General features: G+C 38.1%; 2 protein-coding genes across 3 annotated transcripts in view; one reads left to right on the top strand and one right to left on the bottom strand.

Annotated features, from left to right (window-relative positions):
• Positions 1-442, bottom strand: part of sybl1 (synaptobrevin-like 1) — a 38,184-nt gene extending 37,742 nt beyond the window's left edge. The window contains exon 1 of one of the 2 annotated variants that reach the window (XM_079479991.1): positions 235-442. The gene's annotated coding sequence lies outside the window, so the exon portion shown is untranslated. The remainder of the gene's footprint in view (positions 1-234) is intronic. The other variant, XM_079479992.1, reaches the window with a different exon arrangement.
• On the top strand, positions 436-15,974 carry polr1d (RNA polymerase I and III subunit D). Its single transcript, XM_079479994.1, has 6 exons — positions 436-539; positions 2,318-2,415; positions 5,441-5,517; positions 9,830-9,912; positions 12,025-12,602; positions 15,574-15,974. The coding sequence occupies exons 1-5, from the start codon at positions 489-491 to the stop codon at positions 12,079-12,081; spliced, it is 366 nt and encodes a 121-aa protein (XP_079336120.1). The 5' UTR covers positions 436-488; the 3' UTR covers positions 12,082-12,602; positions 15,574-15,974.
• Positions 15,975-16,999: the final 1,025 nt, after the last annotated feature.

The following is a 16,999-nucleotide window of genomic DNA, read 5'->3' as shown; positions in this document are numbered from 1 at the left end:
TCAAGCCATTCAATTTTGTTTTGCTATTTCGCATTTCAGTAAATATAGTCAAACATGTTGCTGTTATGAATATCAGACGAATCAGAATTCCAAAATGTTAAGGGTCATTTTGTAACGTATACGGTCAAAACACTCTTCAGTTCCCCATCGAAATGAAAATGAAAGTTATTTAACTCTCATTAATGAGAGATGATCATGCATCATATCAAATTATCGATGAAAATAGTTGTGTACCTGCAGTCTGATGGTTAAACCGCTGTTTTGTGTCTTTGAAGAGCAGTGATATAAACGATCCTTTCATCAGTTCACAGTTAAGATGATAAATAAACACGTTATTCACTCACAGTTTTTGTCTTCGTATTGTTACTGGCTATTCACTGTTTACGTTTCTTGAACCAAGAAATACAAACGTAACTGAATTCCGCCTGCGTCACAAGTGTGCGACGCACAAGCATATATTGCCGAAGCGTCGTCAACTGGCGCCGGAAATGCACGTTTGCAGCATGACGGACAGTGGACAGAAGCATGCACTGGAGATGGTAAATAATCGTCCACAAGACGTTTAAACACTAAATAAGTTGTTAATGAACATACTTCATGAAAATATTTATAAGATGTGATCGAAAGATACATCTTTTTATAAGTGCTTGCATATGATTTAAGTACAGTGAGCCTGTAGATTCTCTTTGAAAAGAGAATGTTCAGGATGTTCCTATTTTTACCATAACATGACTAAGTGTAAAGTTTTAAATTGATTGATTTGTGTAAATAATTATTTTATACGTGAAACGGATCGCTATTGATACGTTCAGAATGAACCATTTTAGCACGCGCTCTCGCTTTCTCTCCAGTTTCTCGACGACTACAATATAAAAAACGCATTATCGCGTATATCTTAACTTAAACCATTGCCTAAGCTAGCTGCAAAGTTACAGTGATGTTTTGTAGAGTCAAAGTTACGCGATTCAGTGTGCCATAAGCGATTCACTGAAAAAATTAAACTGCTCTATAGCAGTGTTTCTGTTTACACCGCCATCCTGGCAGGCAAGGACAGCCGGGAGCGAAAATTAAACGAATGCCGCCAGCATGAGTTTCAAGGCAACAGAGTTCACTGCGCACTTTAATTCAACAGACAGCTAAAGGCGGGCGTACACGGTGCGATTTTTGCTGTCGTACGAGTTCGCATGCGATTTTTTTCAATCGTGTATGCTCGTATGGTCGCGGCTCGTATCAAGTGCGAGGAATTACGATCCGAGCAGAGTGCCTTACGAGCACTTCCCGACCTCCCGAACATTTTTAAACATGTCTAAAAAGTTCCTGAGCTATCGGTTTGAATTCGTGACATGTGTGCGGTTGAACGAGCCGATTTGTTGATCTATCTGAAGTTGACCAATCACGAACTAGGAAAACCACAGAAGAAGATAGACAAATATGGCAGCGCCACAGCGAATGTGGACTATTGAAAAAGAGGATAAACTCGCCGAAGTCTGGCAGGAACAGCGAGCGCTGTATGATGTTTCCAGCAGCGTGTACCATGACAGGGTCATCCGTGATGATATTTTACAGCGGATTTAAACATATAACAAAAGGCCTGAAGGCAGTTTTCTGCATCACTTTTCTCCCACAATACAATATGTAGGCTATTCCATATCAAACATTTGGCCTGTAAAAACAGTATGTATACAATTATAATACCTAGACTATCCAGCAATAACATTTGTTCAAAAAATATATAAAAACGACGTTACTATATGCACAAACTTGCGTGACACGCTATGGTTATATACTTTGCCATATTCCACGACCACATCAAAGCATGCGCACACAGATACACAGCTGTTTTTGAAGAACTGAAAGTCCATGCTTTTCTCTGCTCTTCAGCCAAACTCTTTGCCATGCCCTTCTTTTTCTTTTCTTTTTTATTCTTTCGCAAGCCATTGCTGCCACAAAAAAAAGCAAATCTTCCTCTGACTCCATGTTTTTGGCGCGGAACTTTGTGCGATTGCTTCGGAAATCGGCAGGTCGTAAAATCGTGTCGTATATCACCTCGTCCGTATGATTTTCAGATAAACTCACTCGTGACGTGTGCGTGGACATACGATCTTCCGACCAGCAGAATTCGCACCGTGTACGCCCGCCTTAAGTTAAACATAACAGATCCATATTATTGTCCAGCCCTTACTGGAGTGTACGTTTTCATGTTCAATGTTCATGCTTTTGTATTTTCACAGAGACTGAACAGAAGAACAGACATACATCTGTATCAGTCAAGTATTGTGTTTTACACAGTTTCAGACGATTTTCTGATTTTGAACAGGTCCAGGCAGATGGTGCAGATGAGGGATCTGTTACGTTTGTTCTCCAGGAAGAGGATCACACACTGGGCAACTCACTCCGATATATGATCATGAAGAGGTAGGAATCTACGTAATTGTACGTAAAGGACATTTCCAAGCTGGGTTGGCAATAGGCTGTTGAATATAATCGTTTTTACGATGCATCGTAATGCAGATGTGAACGATTCTGCATCAATGCTTAAAAACAATTGATTGATTATTGCATCAAGGAATTAAACATCATACATGTCAATAAGGGGTGTAACGGTTCAGAGTATGATGCAGTTTTTTGCCCCTGCCAAAGTCAACCTTCTAACTTAAGTCGATTAAGTTGTACATTATTGTGCTTCAACTAGACTATACATAAAGGCATTTCAAAACCAACATAAACTATTTGTAAGGTCAAAAAACTGGGTCACTCTTTATTTTAGTACATTTAGATCTTCGTGTTTTTTTTTCCAAGAAGCAGAGGTGGGTAGAGTAGCCAAAATCTTTTCAGCCTCCTTTGTATGTGCATTTTTTGCATTCATGACAGCATCTGCATTGGTAAAGTATCTAAAGCAAAACAGATGAAATGGTCCATTTGATACAAACATTACAAAGTGTGATAAAAATAGGAACAAAAATCATTCAATCAAATAAATATCCTACAAAGAAAGAATCAAAACCAAATTAATTCAATCAATAAACTCAAACTAAATGTGTGTATTTCTCAGGATTGTAATTGATTTATTTTGGTCTGTGGTGAAAATAAAACTGCAAATGAAATTCTTTCTTGTCAGCAATACGTATAGGCTGAATATGAAAAAGACTGGTATTTTACTATAAAAAAATGCCACAATAACAGACACCTTTAAACGAAAGTGAACTTTAAATTAAATATCTAAAAAGTGAATAAACAAACAAATAAATTAATAACGAATTTTTGTATTTAAGGTAACGATTAAAATATTTTATGTATTCAAAAAAAGCGAGAAATATATTCAAAATAGATTCGAAATAGAAAATAAATTTGTCTGCAAAAAAATTAACTCCAGTTTAACTTTATTTGAAATTGAATGCAGCAATAACAACGATAAAAATGTAACCTAAAATTATCTGCCTACTTTTTATATTAAATAATCCATAATAATAAGTAAAGCTATTGACCTACCTGTCTTTGTATCGTGGGTCAAGCAAAGTGGCAACGGAGAAAAGTGGCTCATCCTCAATGTTACCGTGTCTTTCATTGACCGCTTGTAGTAGAGTACTTTTAATTGTTTTAATCCCGCTGTCGGTGTCTCTTTCTTGAGATAGCAGACGTTTCAAAACCACAATTGCTGGAATAACATCTGCCGTGGAAGATTTGGGAAGAGCTTATGGCTCTGGTAAATTCTTCGAATGGTCTTCTCCAGCAATCCCCATTGGTTTGCTGTCAGTGTTTCAGGCAGCTCGTGTTCAGCAGCAAATGTACTTAAAGCACGCTTCTGTTCAAGCATACTCTGAATCATGTAAACGTACTGTTCCATCGGGTTTTGACATCTTGCTGTAGATGTTTCACAGGCAAGTGAAGTTCGCGCTGAATATCCTACAATGAAGAGTACGATGAGTACTAAGCTTATTTGGTGTTTCTGTTCAAGAGCACCGTCTGGCTTTCAGATGAAGCAGAATTTAACTGCACTTCACTGAAGAGCTAAGCAAAAAAAACCGTAGTTAATCAGCTAATTGAGTGCGGTTAATTGACGATTGACTCTTATTCTGTTTTATATTATAAATATTCACTACGTCAACTACATCTACATGGTTGCTTTCAGCAAGATCTTAACACCTGGATCATTTAATGAGCAACATGCTTTTTCTCTGTCTAAAGGCGGGCGTACACGGTGCGATTTTTGCTGTCGTACGAGTTTGCATGCGATTTTTTTCAATCGTGTGGAAATCGTGTATGCTCGTATGGTCGCGGCTCGTATCAAGTGCGAGGAATTACTATCCGAGCAGAGTGCCTTACGAGCACTTCCCGACCTCCCGAACATTTTTAAACATGTCTAAAAAGTTCCTGAGCTATCGGTTTGAATTCGTGACTTGAACGAGCCGATTTGTTGCTCTATCTAAAGTTGACCAATCACGAACTAGGAAAACCACAGAAGAAGATAGACAAATATGGCAGCGCCACAGCGAATGTGGACTATTGAAAAAGAGGATAAACTCGCCGAAGTCTGGCAGAAACAGCGAGCGCTGTATGATGTTTCCAGCAGCGTGTACCATGACAGGGTCATCCGTGATGATATTTTACAGCGGATTTAAACATATAACAAAAGGCCTGAAGGCAGTTTTCTGCATCACTTTTCTCCCACAATACAATATGTAGGCTATTCCACATCAAACATTTGGCCTGTAAAAACAGTATGTATACAATTATAATACCTAGACTATCCAGCAATAACATTTGTTCAAAAAATTTATAAAAACGACGTTACTATATGCACAAACTTGCGTGACACGCTATGGTTATATACTTTGCCATATTCCACGACCACATCAAAGCATGCGCACACAGATACACAGCTGTTTTTGAAGAACTGAAAGTCCATGCTTTTCTCTGCTCTTCAGTCAAACTCTTTGCCATGCCCTTCTTTTTCTTTTCTTTTTTATTCTTTCGCAAGCCATTGCTGCCACAAAAAAAAGCAAATCTTCCTCTGACTCCATGTTTTTGGCGCGGAACTTTGTGCGATTGCTTCGGAAATCGGCAGGTCGTAAAATCGTGTCGTATATCACCTCGTCCATATGATTTTCAGATAAACTCACTCGTGACGTGTGCGTGGACATACGATCTTCCGACCATCAGAATTCGCACCGTGTACGCCCGCCTTAAGCTTTTCTTATCCTATCTATCTAAGTAGTTTTTCTATTCAGATTTCTAGTTTTCACTTTTTTAACTGAAAATGGCATGTCATTTAAAAATATTGTTGCTGTAAATCAGAATTAGTTTTAAGCCAAACGAGAGTTGTGGACATGCTGATACAAGCTAAAACATAAATACTTTGCATGTACTTTGCAAAATACTTTTGCTAAGCATGTCCATGTTAGTAAAGTGTAGTTTTGACTCATTGAGTTTGTTTTTACAGTCAGGATGTGGAATTCTGTGGATACAGCATCACCCACCCATCTGAAAGTAAAATTAACTTCCGGATACAGACACGAGGTGAGGATTGTCTTTATATTCAGTCTAGAATAAAAATTGTGAGAATTATTTTATTTATAAACTCAAATGTAGGTTCACCAGCACTCAATTAAACTAATCAAAGTCTGTTACAAATAAATATACATCCTTTCTAATGTTTCCCCATACAGGGCTCTAGACTAACTTTTTGCACTTAGGTGCACCAGCATAAAATTTGGGTGCATCCAAATTTTCAACCGGATCCCATTTAGGCGATATTGATAATGATTAACTAACAATCTGGTAAAAATTTCGTTTTTTACCAAAGAAAGGTAACTTACTGAAAAAGTATGCTTCACTGAACTGAAATACATTTCAGTTGGTTTAGATACATTTACAACATCTGTGTCTCCGTCGATTAGGAATGCCATGTACGGTGTCAGTACACGATCCGTTCCACCTGCACGATCCGTTCTGAGCATGCGCGTTTTTACGTATTAGAAAACGTCATTGTGTTCCAACACTATTGGTACCGTGACGCAGGCGATGAAACAGTTGACGGCCAGGTGGCACAACTGGCAGCATATTTTTTGTTTTGTAGGCTAACGTTACATAGTTTAACCGTTCACGGCGAGTCTGTTTTTATGTTTTTAAATGTTGCTTACGTTACCATTACGATGTGTTTATGTGGTTGCCAATCCAAAATAATACAGTTGTTACATGAACATGGATGATTTTGGTTACATGTGGAACAAAGTGTTTTTATCGACTGCAAATCTTCAGTTTCCTCCAAACTCCATTTTGCGATTCATTGCTGTATCATGTCTATTTACCTTACCGTGTTTCGAACTGAGATCAGTAGTATTGTCAAAGACGGTTTGTGTTTTTTTTTTTTATTAAAATCTGAATTTAAAAAGAAGCCATAAGGACATAACACATGTCTAACTAGACTATATTAATTTACATGAAGAAAGAACTACAAAGTCAGGGGAAACATTACAGTATTTCAAACTGACTTGACAGAACGCATAGTGAAATGATACGAGGTGGACAGCAGCGAAGTAAATTGAGTATTGTATTTAATTTAACAGTAAAAAATTGAGCTATCATATGATGTAAATAGTTTGAGTATATGTCAAATGTCACGTGATACACAATTGTTTAAGTAATGAAATACGCGTCAATTTTGCCATTTCTACTGGTCTAGCGCCACCTAGTGTCCAAACGCCACGTTCTTTTGTAGGTGACCTCGGAGTGATGGTCTACAAATATGTTCCAAGCCCCATGATGATGTGTTAATCCGTTATGGATTTATGGCCATTTTAATGTGATAGGCTCCGCCCAGTTGAGTTTTTGGCCCCCCCTACCGTGTATGAATACAAATTACAACTTTTTTTCAATGATTATTTACATTCACACTCGACAGAAGTCATCTGCATTGGTTTGGTTCCGATCGGTTGAAAAACCAAGGACTAGTTCGCGAAAGTAGGTTTTTGACATCATCAGCGATAACTCACGAACCGTTTGATCGACAGATGCGTGTCCAGAGGCAAAGTTGTTCAGAATGAGATGAGCTATCATATGATGTAAATAGTTTGAGTATGTGTCAAATGTCACGTGATACACAATTGTTTATGCACTCTAAAAACGTTACTTCGCCCCCCGGTGGCCGAATGAGTTCATATTTCTTACAGACCTTCAGGACCACGAGTCGAACAAGCCCAGCGAGTGTCGTTTCGATCGGCCTCCGTACCCTAATTAAAGGATTTAGCGGGTTCGAGCTCTTTTAAGGCATCCAAAGCATCTTTGCCTTCATGAAGTAGGCCGAGGACTCTCATCCTAAAACACCCAAGTGGAAGATACTCCCAACGCCTGAAAAATTATAGATACGGTCAGCAACGGTTCACAGACACTACGCCTGATTACACACATATGCACATAGAGTACACTTGAGGGGAATCATTTTTTCAGGTTAATTTGGTCACATCCATTTAAGAAATGACCCCGTCTAAATGCCTAATTGCATTGAGTTGCTGCCATGTGACTGCTGAGTAGATATTTGGGTTTACATGCAATTAAACTGGTGTACATAATAAAGGTGTGTGTTATGTTAAGAAAACAGCATCTTACAACCAGCCAGACATGTTCTATATTTATAGACGTGTGAATATGGAGCAACGTTTAATGTGTAGTGCTTTATATGTCTAACACCTTGTTCCTGTGAGACAGGAAACGTATCTCTTGTCCGATAACCATCATATTTTGCATGCTTGTTTAGTCTAATAAGATGTATGATTGTACTTAATGGCAAGTCAATTGGATTATTTGTTAAGGAGAAGCGAGCTTTCAGGTAAACTGTTCAGGTAAACTTTTCACTTGAATATAATAAAGGACCCTGTAATGGTCACGCAAATGAAAAAGTTGAACTTGTTTTTGATAGTTATTTATCTAGAGAGTCCAGAGAATTGTACGGTGGTGGAAATTTTAAAATCGCTTGAAAAACCTAGGACAAGTTCGCAAAAGTAGGTTCTTAACATCATCACAGATAACTCACAAACAGTTTGATCGACATCAATGGTTCAAGAGCCAAATTTGTTTGGAATTATGAGAACTTTCATATGATATCGATAGTTTGTGTAAATGTCAAATGTCACGTGTTACACAATTGTTAAGGCAACCAAAGATGTGTCAATTTTGCCATTTTTACTGTTATAGCGCCACCTAGTGTCCAAACGCCGCGATATTTTGTAAGTCATCTCGGAGTGACAGTCTTCACAAATGTTCCAAGCCCTATGATGATATCTCTAATAGTGCTCGAGTTATGGGCATTTTAATGTAATAGGCTCCGCCGATTTAAAATGTTTACGCCCCTAAGCGACCGTGAAAGGAAATTTCAACTTTTTTTTGATAATTAGTTACATTCACACTCCAGGGAAGTCATTTGCATTGGTTTGGATTCGATCGGTCGAAAAAACCTAGGACAAGTTCGCGAAAGTAGGTTTTTGACATAATCAGCGATAACTCACGAACCGTTTGATCGACAGAAGCGTGTCCAGAGGCAAAGTTGTTCAAAATGAGAAGAGCTATCATATGATGTAAATAGTTTGAGTATAAGTCAAATGTCACGTGATATACAATTGTTTATGCACTCCAAAAACGTTACTTCGCCCCCCGGTGGCCGAATGAGTTCATATTTCTTACAGACCTTCTGGACCATGAGTCGAACAAGCCCAGCGAGTGTCGTTTCGATCGGCCTCCGTTAACCCGGTCTAATGAGTGCTCAAACTTCATTGGCCAATGACCGCCATGTTTTATTAGATACGCCACTGTCCTTTTATACAATCACCGTGCATGACACAAAGACACACCATACAAATAATAAGTCGATCGGGCAAACGGTTGGGTAGTTATAGCCCTTTTCGAGTTCATGTATATTATAGCGCCACCTAGTGGCCAAGCGCCAACTCCTTTTTACTGTGACCCCGGACTGAGAGTCTACACATAGGGTACAAGCCCCATGAAGATTGCTCAAACGGTTCATAAGTTATGGCCATTTTAGTCAACCATGGCACTTCCGGTTCAGACGTTTTGGCGCCCCCTAGCAATGGTGAATCGAAATTTCAACGTTTTTTTGATAATTATTCACATTCACTCTCCACAGAATTCATCAGCGTTGGTTTGGTTCCGATCGGGCAAAAATCCAGGGACTAGTTCATTTAATTTTTTTTGCATAAAATGCAAATTAGCGGAAAAATTTGCATACCGGAAATGAAATCTGAGATATACGTTTTTTAAGTTTTGAGCCAATGATTACAATGATATAAAACACTTGGGTGTGCGACAAACGGTTTAGCAGTAAAGAGTGTAAACGCGCTTTTCATCGCTGTAGCGCCACCTATGGGCCGATTTGGCTGGGTCCATGTATCTGAGTAGCGACAAGGACGACTACCATCTGACCAAGTCTCAGCTCTGTCGGCCTTACGGTTTAGGCTGCCCATTCAGTTTTAGGGAAGAATAAGAAGAAGAAGAATAAAACCAACAAATACAATAGGTTTTTAGCCCTACGGGCTCGAACCCTAATAAAAATCCTTACAAAAACAATAGGTTTTCAGCACTTCGTGCTCGAAACCCTAATAAAAGCTACAAATACAATAGGTTTCTAGCCCTACGGGCTCGAACCCTAATTAATGTTCCTGGTTCAAAACTGCACGTGTTTTCTTTAAAGTTGACCTATTTGACAGATACAGACCTCAAGTGCTAAACATTTCTTTAATATATTAATGTAAAGCTTGTTATATTTTATTAAAATGTTGTGTAATGTTTTTAACCAGTTTTTTTTCTGTGTATTCTACAGGAGGACTTCCTGCATATGAACCTCTGCGCAGTGGCTTGAACAACCTTACTGAAGTGTGTCAACACATCTTGCAGACATTTGAGGTGAGACCCCACAATTTCCTCCAGAATCTACCAGGAATACCATTAGTTCCACCATTTTTCTTTCCAGAATCATGTTAAGTCAACTTTATTTATATAGCGCTTTTTACAATTTTCATTGTTACAAAGCAGCTGTACAAGAAAACATATAAGCAAAAGGTTTATGCATGTCAAATATCAGACAAACTATAAATTCCTATATGCAGTGTTAATTAAATAAAACCATAAAAATCTTGCAGCCCCCGGCCAGGCAAACAGTATGAAAACTGTGGCGAGGAACCCCAAATTCCAGTGGAGGAGAAAAAAAAAAAAGAGTACTGCTCTGCACTCTTTGATGCAACAAATAAATCAGTTGTTATTGGAACTGTTCCTGGTTCCGGTTGATCTAACCTGTGTAGCCTAAACTTTCGGAAAATTTATATTATGATAGTGTAGTGTATGCAAGATTAAAAATATGTTTTAATCTTTAGTCTAGATTTAAACTGAGAGTGTGTCTGCCTCCCAGACAGTGCGGGGAAGACAGTTCCAAAGTTTAGGTGCTAGATAGGAAAAGGGATCTGCCGCCTGGACTTGATTTTGAAATTCTAGGTATTACCAACTGACCAGAATCATAACCTTTACCTACCTGTCCATTACTCTTTATAATATGAAGCAAATGCATCTGCTATCACCATCCAAAGCCATACCGCCTCCAAAACACATGAGTGCGCACAGACTAGAAGCTGTAGATGTTGAAGTTTGCTCATAACTACTCAAACTGCATAAAAAACATGCGTTATTATCAAAACCCATCATAATCTGATAAAACTATGTACCTACCGGTCAAGAAGAAACACTGCAAACATGTCTTCTTTAAAAAACAGTTTGTCTCCAGCTTGAAAAAACAAAACTCCCCCTTTGCAACTTTACTTCTACATAAACTCTCTTTCAACACCGTTTAAATTGTACTTAATTTCAAGTGTATTTAAAGTACATCTTTAAATAACTAATTTATTGTATGCTACTCTTTCTTAAGGAGAACACGATTCATCTAATATGAGTGTTTTCGGCCACTACTTTATTATTTGATGAACATCATAAACAGATCTTTATTATGCTGCTGCTCCTTTAAGAGTGCTCTATACAGATATAAGGATCTAATATAATGTGATGCGTCCGTTTTGTTTCCCAGCTGTTAACATTCATAAAAGGGACTACTTTTACATGGACCCTTGCTAATATGGGAAAACCTGAAGAAATTTTGTATTTATTTATGTTTCAGAGTAAGATGACGTGAAAGAGAACTCTGTTTAGTAGTTTGCACTATGACTCTCTAGGTGCGCACGTTTGAATGTTTTAGCCTCACACTGCATACAACGCATGCAACACAATTCATTATCGTTGCTGTTTTGTTCTTTAGCATTGAATTGTTTTGTATTCTGCAGGCTAAAGATTTCCTTCCTTCCCTTATCATCGGTAGAATTAAATAAGCCTCTTACACTCGTGCATATTGCGTATTTGTGTGGCGAGGGCACTGATAGCTAAGCACATGGTTAAAGAAGGGGAGACGAAATGGAGGGATTTGTTCTATCAACTCCGCCGTTTGGAAGAGATTTAAAATGAAATGTCCATGTAAGAGTTCTGTACCTGTTCCTGGTTCATGTGCACCCTTCAGCAGTCTTATTGGCAAACCCCAAATGCTCTTTTGAGACGCGTGGTGATGCCAGTACCAAGCAACAACCCACCCCTTATGTGACCCATGTTTTGCCAGTCAACAACTGACTTTCAAAATAAAATGACACTTAAAAAATTGTATGCACGATAAAATAATTGTCTGCATTAATGAATGCCTTAATACGTTAACTTTCCCAGCCCTTAAAGTAAATAACGTACTATTTTGTAATTTAGTCTATTTTTAGATCAATGAATTTTGGAAACAAATGTATCAATGCTTATTTTTATTCTACAATTAGCTTTTCATGTGACTTCTTGTCCTCCATGAGAACCAACATAGATGCTGTAAAGAGTATCTTAAGTTTACCTTGTTTAGGTGTTTTTGCATGTTATTCTGTCATATTTGCCTCTAGTGTGACGTTCCCTGTTTTGGCTTTAACTAACTTTCCGTTATTGTTACAGACACAGATGAAAGCTTTCAGAAATACTGAGGAGTCAATGGAGTGGAGCCAGCATTAATATTCTGGACACTGTTCTGATCATCTTGGCTGGCTCAGGATTAACAACGATATTAACTTAATATTGTTCAATATTTGTTTAAACAATAAACACTCTTATTTTATTTTTTTATATTACCATGATTGCCAGTCATGATAATTCACATTAATAACTTTTTAATTACAAATATCTGTCTGTCACTCTGTACTTGAAATCTGATTTGTTAATGTGGTGATAACTACAAAATGAATTTTACTGAAAGTAAAATAAAAATTATTGCAGTGCCCAATACAATAATTTTTTAAAATGTTAATTACTGTATTTAATGCATTATGGTTATCTTTCATGATGTGATGTAATTTACAGTGACATACTCTGAAATTTCGAGTATTCTACTGTTGAGACTACAGCATAAGTGATACTCTTTCAATCAATCATTTTATTTGTATAGCATATTCAAAGCCCACACACACATTGACCAAAGTGCTTTACAACCAAATATTAAAACATTTTGAATAACAAACATAAAAAACAGCCCAGGGGCCCGTTCTTCGTACGTCGCTAACTCGGTTAGCTGGATTTGATTGTTGACGATTTGGCATGATCTTGGATTGTTCGGTTCTTGGACGCTCATCCTGGACTTGCTGTCATAGCAACAGGTCCGTAAGCTTGAACCTGCTCGGGAGCAGGCTAACTTCATGTAAACAGGATTAGATTGCGGCTTATAAGCGGAGGAGATGGGTAAGTCTGTCGCAGCCATGTCTTGTCCATTTGTACGACAGCAACCTGTGCGGAAGGTGCAAGAATAATTCGCAGAGCTTTTCGAATTAATAGACAGGATCATTTAGCGCAGCGCGATAGCGTCATTGTTGAGAGATTCCGTTTTTCTCGTAAGGGTGTTATTTACATCATTCATTTGTTGGAACCACACATTACGTGTTTAACACGGAGGAGTCGGGCTTTAACAACACCACAGACTGTGTGCATTCGCAAACTTTACCTGGCGCTCAAGCAGTTTTTAGGGGTTTTTGTTGTATTTCTAAGCCACTTAAAACCGCAGGATTTTTTAGCTATTGCAAGTACATTTATAATTGTTAATGACATGCAATCATGACCATGCCAATAAGTATGAATAACAGTTTGTGTCCTTCAGGCTTCCCTAACGTGATTGGTGCCATAGACAGCACACAGTCCCCATCAAGGCCCCCTCAGGCAAAATATAATTTTATAATTATAAAATATAAATATAATGAGGGGGATTTTGTGAAGCGAAAGGGCGTTCATAGTGTAAATGTGCAGGTAAATTACTATTACAATTCATAATATTCCAGATTATTTCATGGAAAAAAGTAATGAAATCAAAAAGTATGCAGTTGACTGACTAAAATCTCTTCGATGGTGTGTGACTCAATGCTCCACGTCACCAATGTGGAAGCAAAATGGCCAGGATCAGTACATGACTCAAGAATTTTCAGAGAGTCACATTTATGCACATTATATGAACGTGGTAAGGGAACAAACATTTCAAGCTCACAGTATTATACACAGTATTATGCTGAGCCTAACAGAACTGCATCTTTCCATTATACAGGGGATTGTGACAGGATCCTGCTTGGAGACAGGGGCTATGCCTGCAGGCAGTATTTTATGACGCCCTTCCCTGAGCCAAACCCTGGACCACAAACCCGTTACAATGCAGCTCTAGCCAGGACAAGCATTGAAATGACCTTTGGGCAACTAAAGGGAAGATTTCAGTGTCTGAAAAGTCTGAGGGTTGCACCTGACAGGTCCTGTGACAGAATTGTTCCATATGCCATATTGCATAACATTGCCACCATCAGAAAGGAGAGGACCCCTGTGGTGGGGGTGCAGACTGATGATGACCTCCGGCCAGTGCACTTGAACCAACCTAGTGGCAGAGCTGCACGGGACAGAATTGTGGAACACCATTTTTTTACTGAATAAAAGACAAGACAAATATGCTTAGTTTCTTGAGTTTTATTTAAAAGATTATTTATAAAGAAAAGCCAGCAAGTCATATTTTGCCTGCAATAAGAGATAGTTATGGAAAGTCAGCAATACTACTATGTGTGAAATAGTGTATTAGCACTTACTCTGAAGCAACTCTATCTCCAGTGAAATTTTTCTCTCTTTCAAGTTGTCAAGTTCAATTTCTCCTCTAATTTCTCTTTTTTCACCTTAAAATACTCTATTTTTGGTTAAAGATGTCGTTTATATAGGGAACGGATGTCACCCTGTGTAATTTTGTGAAAAAAAGGGTCAAAACATGCCTCATGCAACAAAAGTAAAAGTAAAACACTGCCCACCTCTGTATCAGTTCTTTGTGCAGACTGTTCTGTGAGCCTTTCTGTAGGCCTTTCTCTAGGTGTGGACTCCTGCAACTCATGTTGCAGACAGAAAGAATAGGTACACAAGTATATACAAATTATAGTTAAGTTATTTATGCACTTACAGGTTCTTCCTCCAAAGGACAGTCATCTGAGAGGATTTCTTCACAGTACGTGCAATGGAAATAAATGGGTATTACAATGTGTTGCACTCTTGGGGGGGGGAAATAATGTCATTACAATTAACTACACTGTAAAAAAATAATGTGATCAATTACTCATGGCAACATATTTTATATGAACAAAGTTTATTAGTTTTCACTTTCACAAACATTTGAAATGACTGTACCAAATTCATTTAATGCAGCAACAAACCATTTTACAGTATACTAAGAGAAATAAAAGCTCATTTAGCCTAACAGTAATGTAGGTGTTGCTGCTGGTCCCTGGCTTTGGGTATAAGGAAGAGCTGCCCCCAGGGATGCCCTCCACACTGGGTTGGTTTGAATTCAACCCAAGGGCCAGCTCTTCTGCTGGGGTATATTGTGGGGGTGCAGGACCACCACCTGTAATCTTTCAGCCTTTTTCTTTGTGGCTGTCATAAATAGACACATCATTTAACAGTGGCTTTTTACATAAGGACTGTATAAGAAGTAAAGGCTACCATTTTGTAGAATATTCTTGTACCTCACATTTACTTGTTCCCATGTTCTAGTGGGTCCCGTGGTGGCTCTGACATAAGTAGGCCTAAATATGAAATAAATAAAAAATGCAAAAATACATACTGTAGAAAGTGATAGAAACATCTGACATGGACACCATTTATGCATTTAATTTGTTTGAATTAAATGTTCAAATTGGGCATAACCTTCCATTAAAAGCTCTTGTTCTGCTTGAGAGGAAAACTGGGCGTTTTCTTTAGCCATGCTGAACAGCCAATCACAGCGTTGCTGATCATTGTTTCTACTATCGATACATATCCCCTTTTAAACCAACGCAAGAACGCGCAATGATCTCAGATAACTCAATCCAGCGATACTTATCATAAACAACAGGTGTGTTCGAAGAACCCAATTAGCCGGATCATGATTAGCACGATGATGTCATCTTGGATGTGTCTTTTGATCTCGGATGTAATAAGCGACGTACGAAGAACGGGCCCCAGATAGCTATGAATAATTAAAACAGCAGATAAAAGATGAGTTTTCAACCGAGATTTAAAGTGCTCAATCCACATTATGTTGCCCCCTGGCAGACGTGTTTGCTTTTTCCACTCTCGCATGCAGTCTTTATTACTTGTTACATACAGTTTTGTTCAAAATAATAGCAGTGTTTTTGTAAAAAGTGACTTAAGCTCAATCCCTATAATTTTTTATTTCAGTACACAAATACGTTGGGAACACTGCACATTCTGTTCTTAATCAAAACAAGAAGAAAAAAGTATCATATTTGTTATTTCTCTAAAGAAAGTGAACAAAAAATAATGTTGGGCTGTTCAAAAAAATGTCAGTGTCTGCATATTTCTTTACAAAGTCAAACATTTACTGTTTAAAATGCTTGAAGATTAATTGTTCTTGTGAATCACTGAACTAATATTTAGCTGTATAGCCACAGTTTCTGAAAACTGCTTTTCATCTGTGTTGTACGAACTTCTGGCACCTGTGAACAGCTAGTCCAGCCCAGGACGATTTCACTACAGTCAAGTCAGCTTTATTTATATAGCGCTTTGTTTTGTGATCAACATTTTTATTTTTTTCCAAATGAAGGGGGGGGAGGGTAGGGGGGTTACAGACATAACCAAAAACATGTGACTATGAAAGAAAAAAAAAGAAAAAAAACCTCATAAAACATCACAATGGTAAGAAAATACATAAAACAATAGAGAACATGTCGGCAGTATTTTGCAACAATGAATGCCTAGCTGTTGACCCTGGTCCAAGAGATTATCTTAGATAAGAAAGAGTTCCAAGCTTATACAGTCACTGGTCGCGCCTTATTGAGTCGCGCAGTGTTATGTTCGAGGTTGACAATGTTAACAAGGCTATGGATCCAGAATGATTTCATAAACATATCAGGAAAGAACCAATTTTTCAAAATTGTTTTCTTTGCAGACGTAAACCCTGCAAATACCATTTTGAACTGAATTTGCTTTAGATTTATATCACAATTATCATTAAGGAGACAGAAACCAGGATTAGAAACATAAGTCGATCTTCCAGAGTCAGGTCACGTCCGAGTCGATCTTCCAGAGTCAGGTCACGTCACGTCCGAGTCGATCTTCCAGAGTCACGTCACGTCCGAGTCGATCTAAAATATTAATAGACGTATGTCCTGCAATAAGGGTTGGGCTAAGAAAGATATAATCTATCCGGGAAAATGTCTTATGTCTATTGGAGAAAAATGTGTAGTCTCTATCAGTAGTATTCTGTATACGCCAAATATCCACAAGATTTAAATCTTTGAGAAGCGACTTCAATAAGGTAGATGAGGAATTGCCTATTGCATCTGAATTAGATTTATCAAGAGACGGATTAATGACTGCATTGAAATCACCTCCCACCACTAAAGAACAGTAATTTTGTTCTAACAAT

This window comes from Barbatula barbatula (assembly GCF_947034865.1).
Source record: "Barbatula barbatula genome assembly, chromosome: 18".
Taxonomy (NCBI): domain Eukaryota; kingdom Metazoa; phylum Chordata; class Actinopteri; order Cypriniformes; family Nemacheilidae; genus Barbatula; species Barbatula barbatula.
Note: the sequence above shows the minus strand (reverse complement) of the source record. Positions and strands in the feature narration are given on the sequence as shown.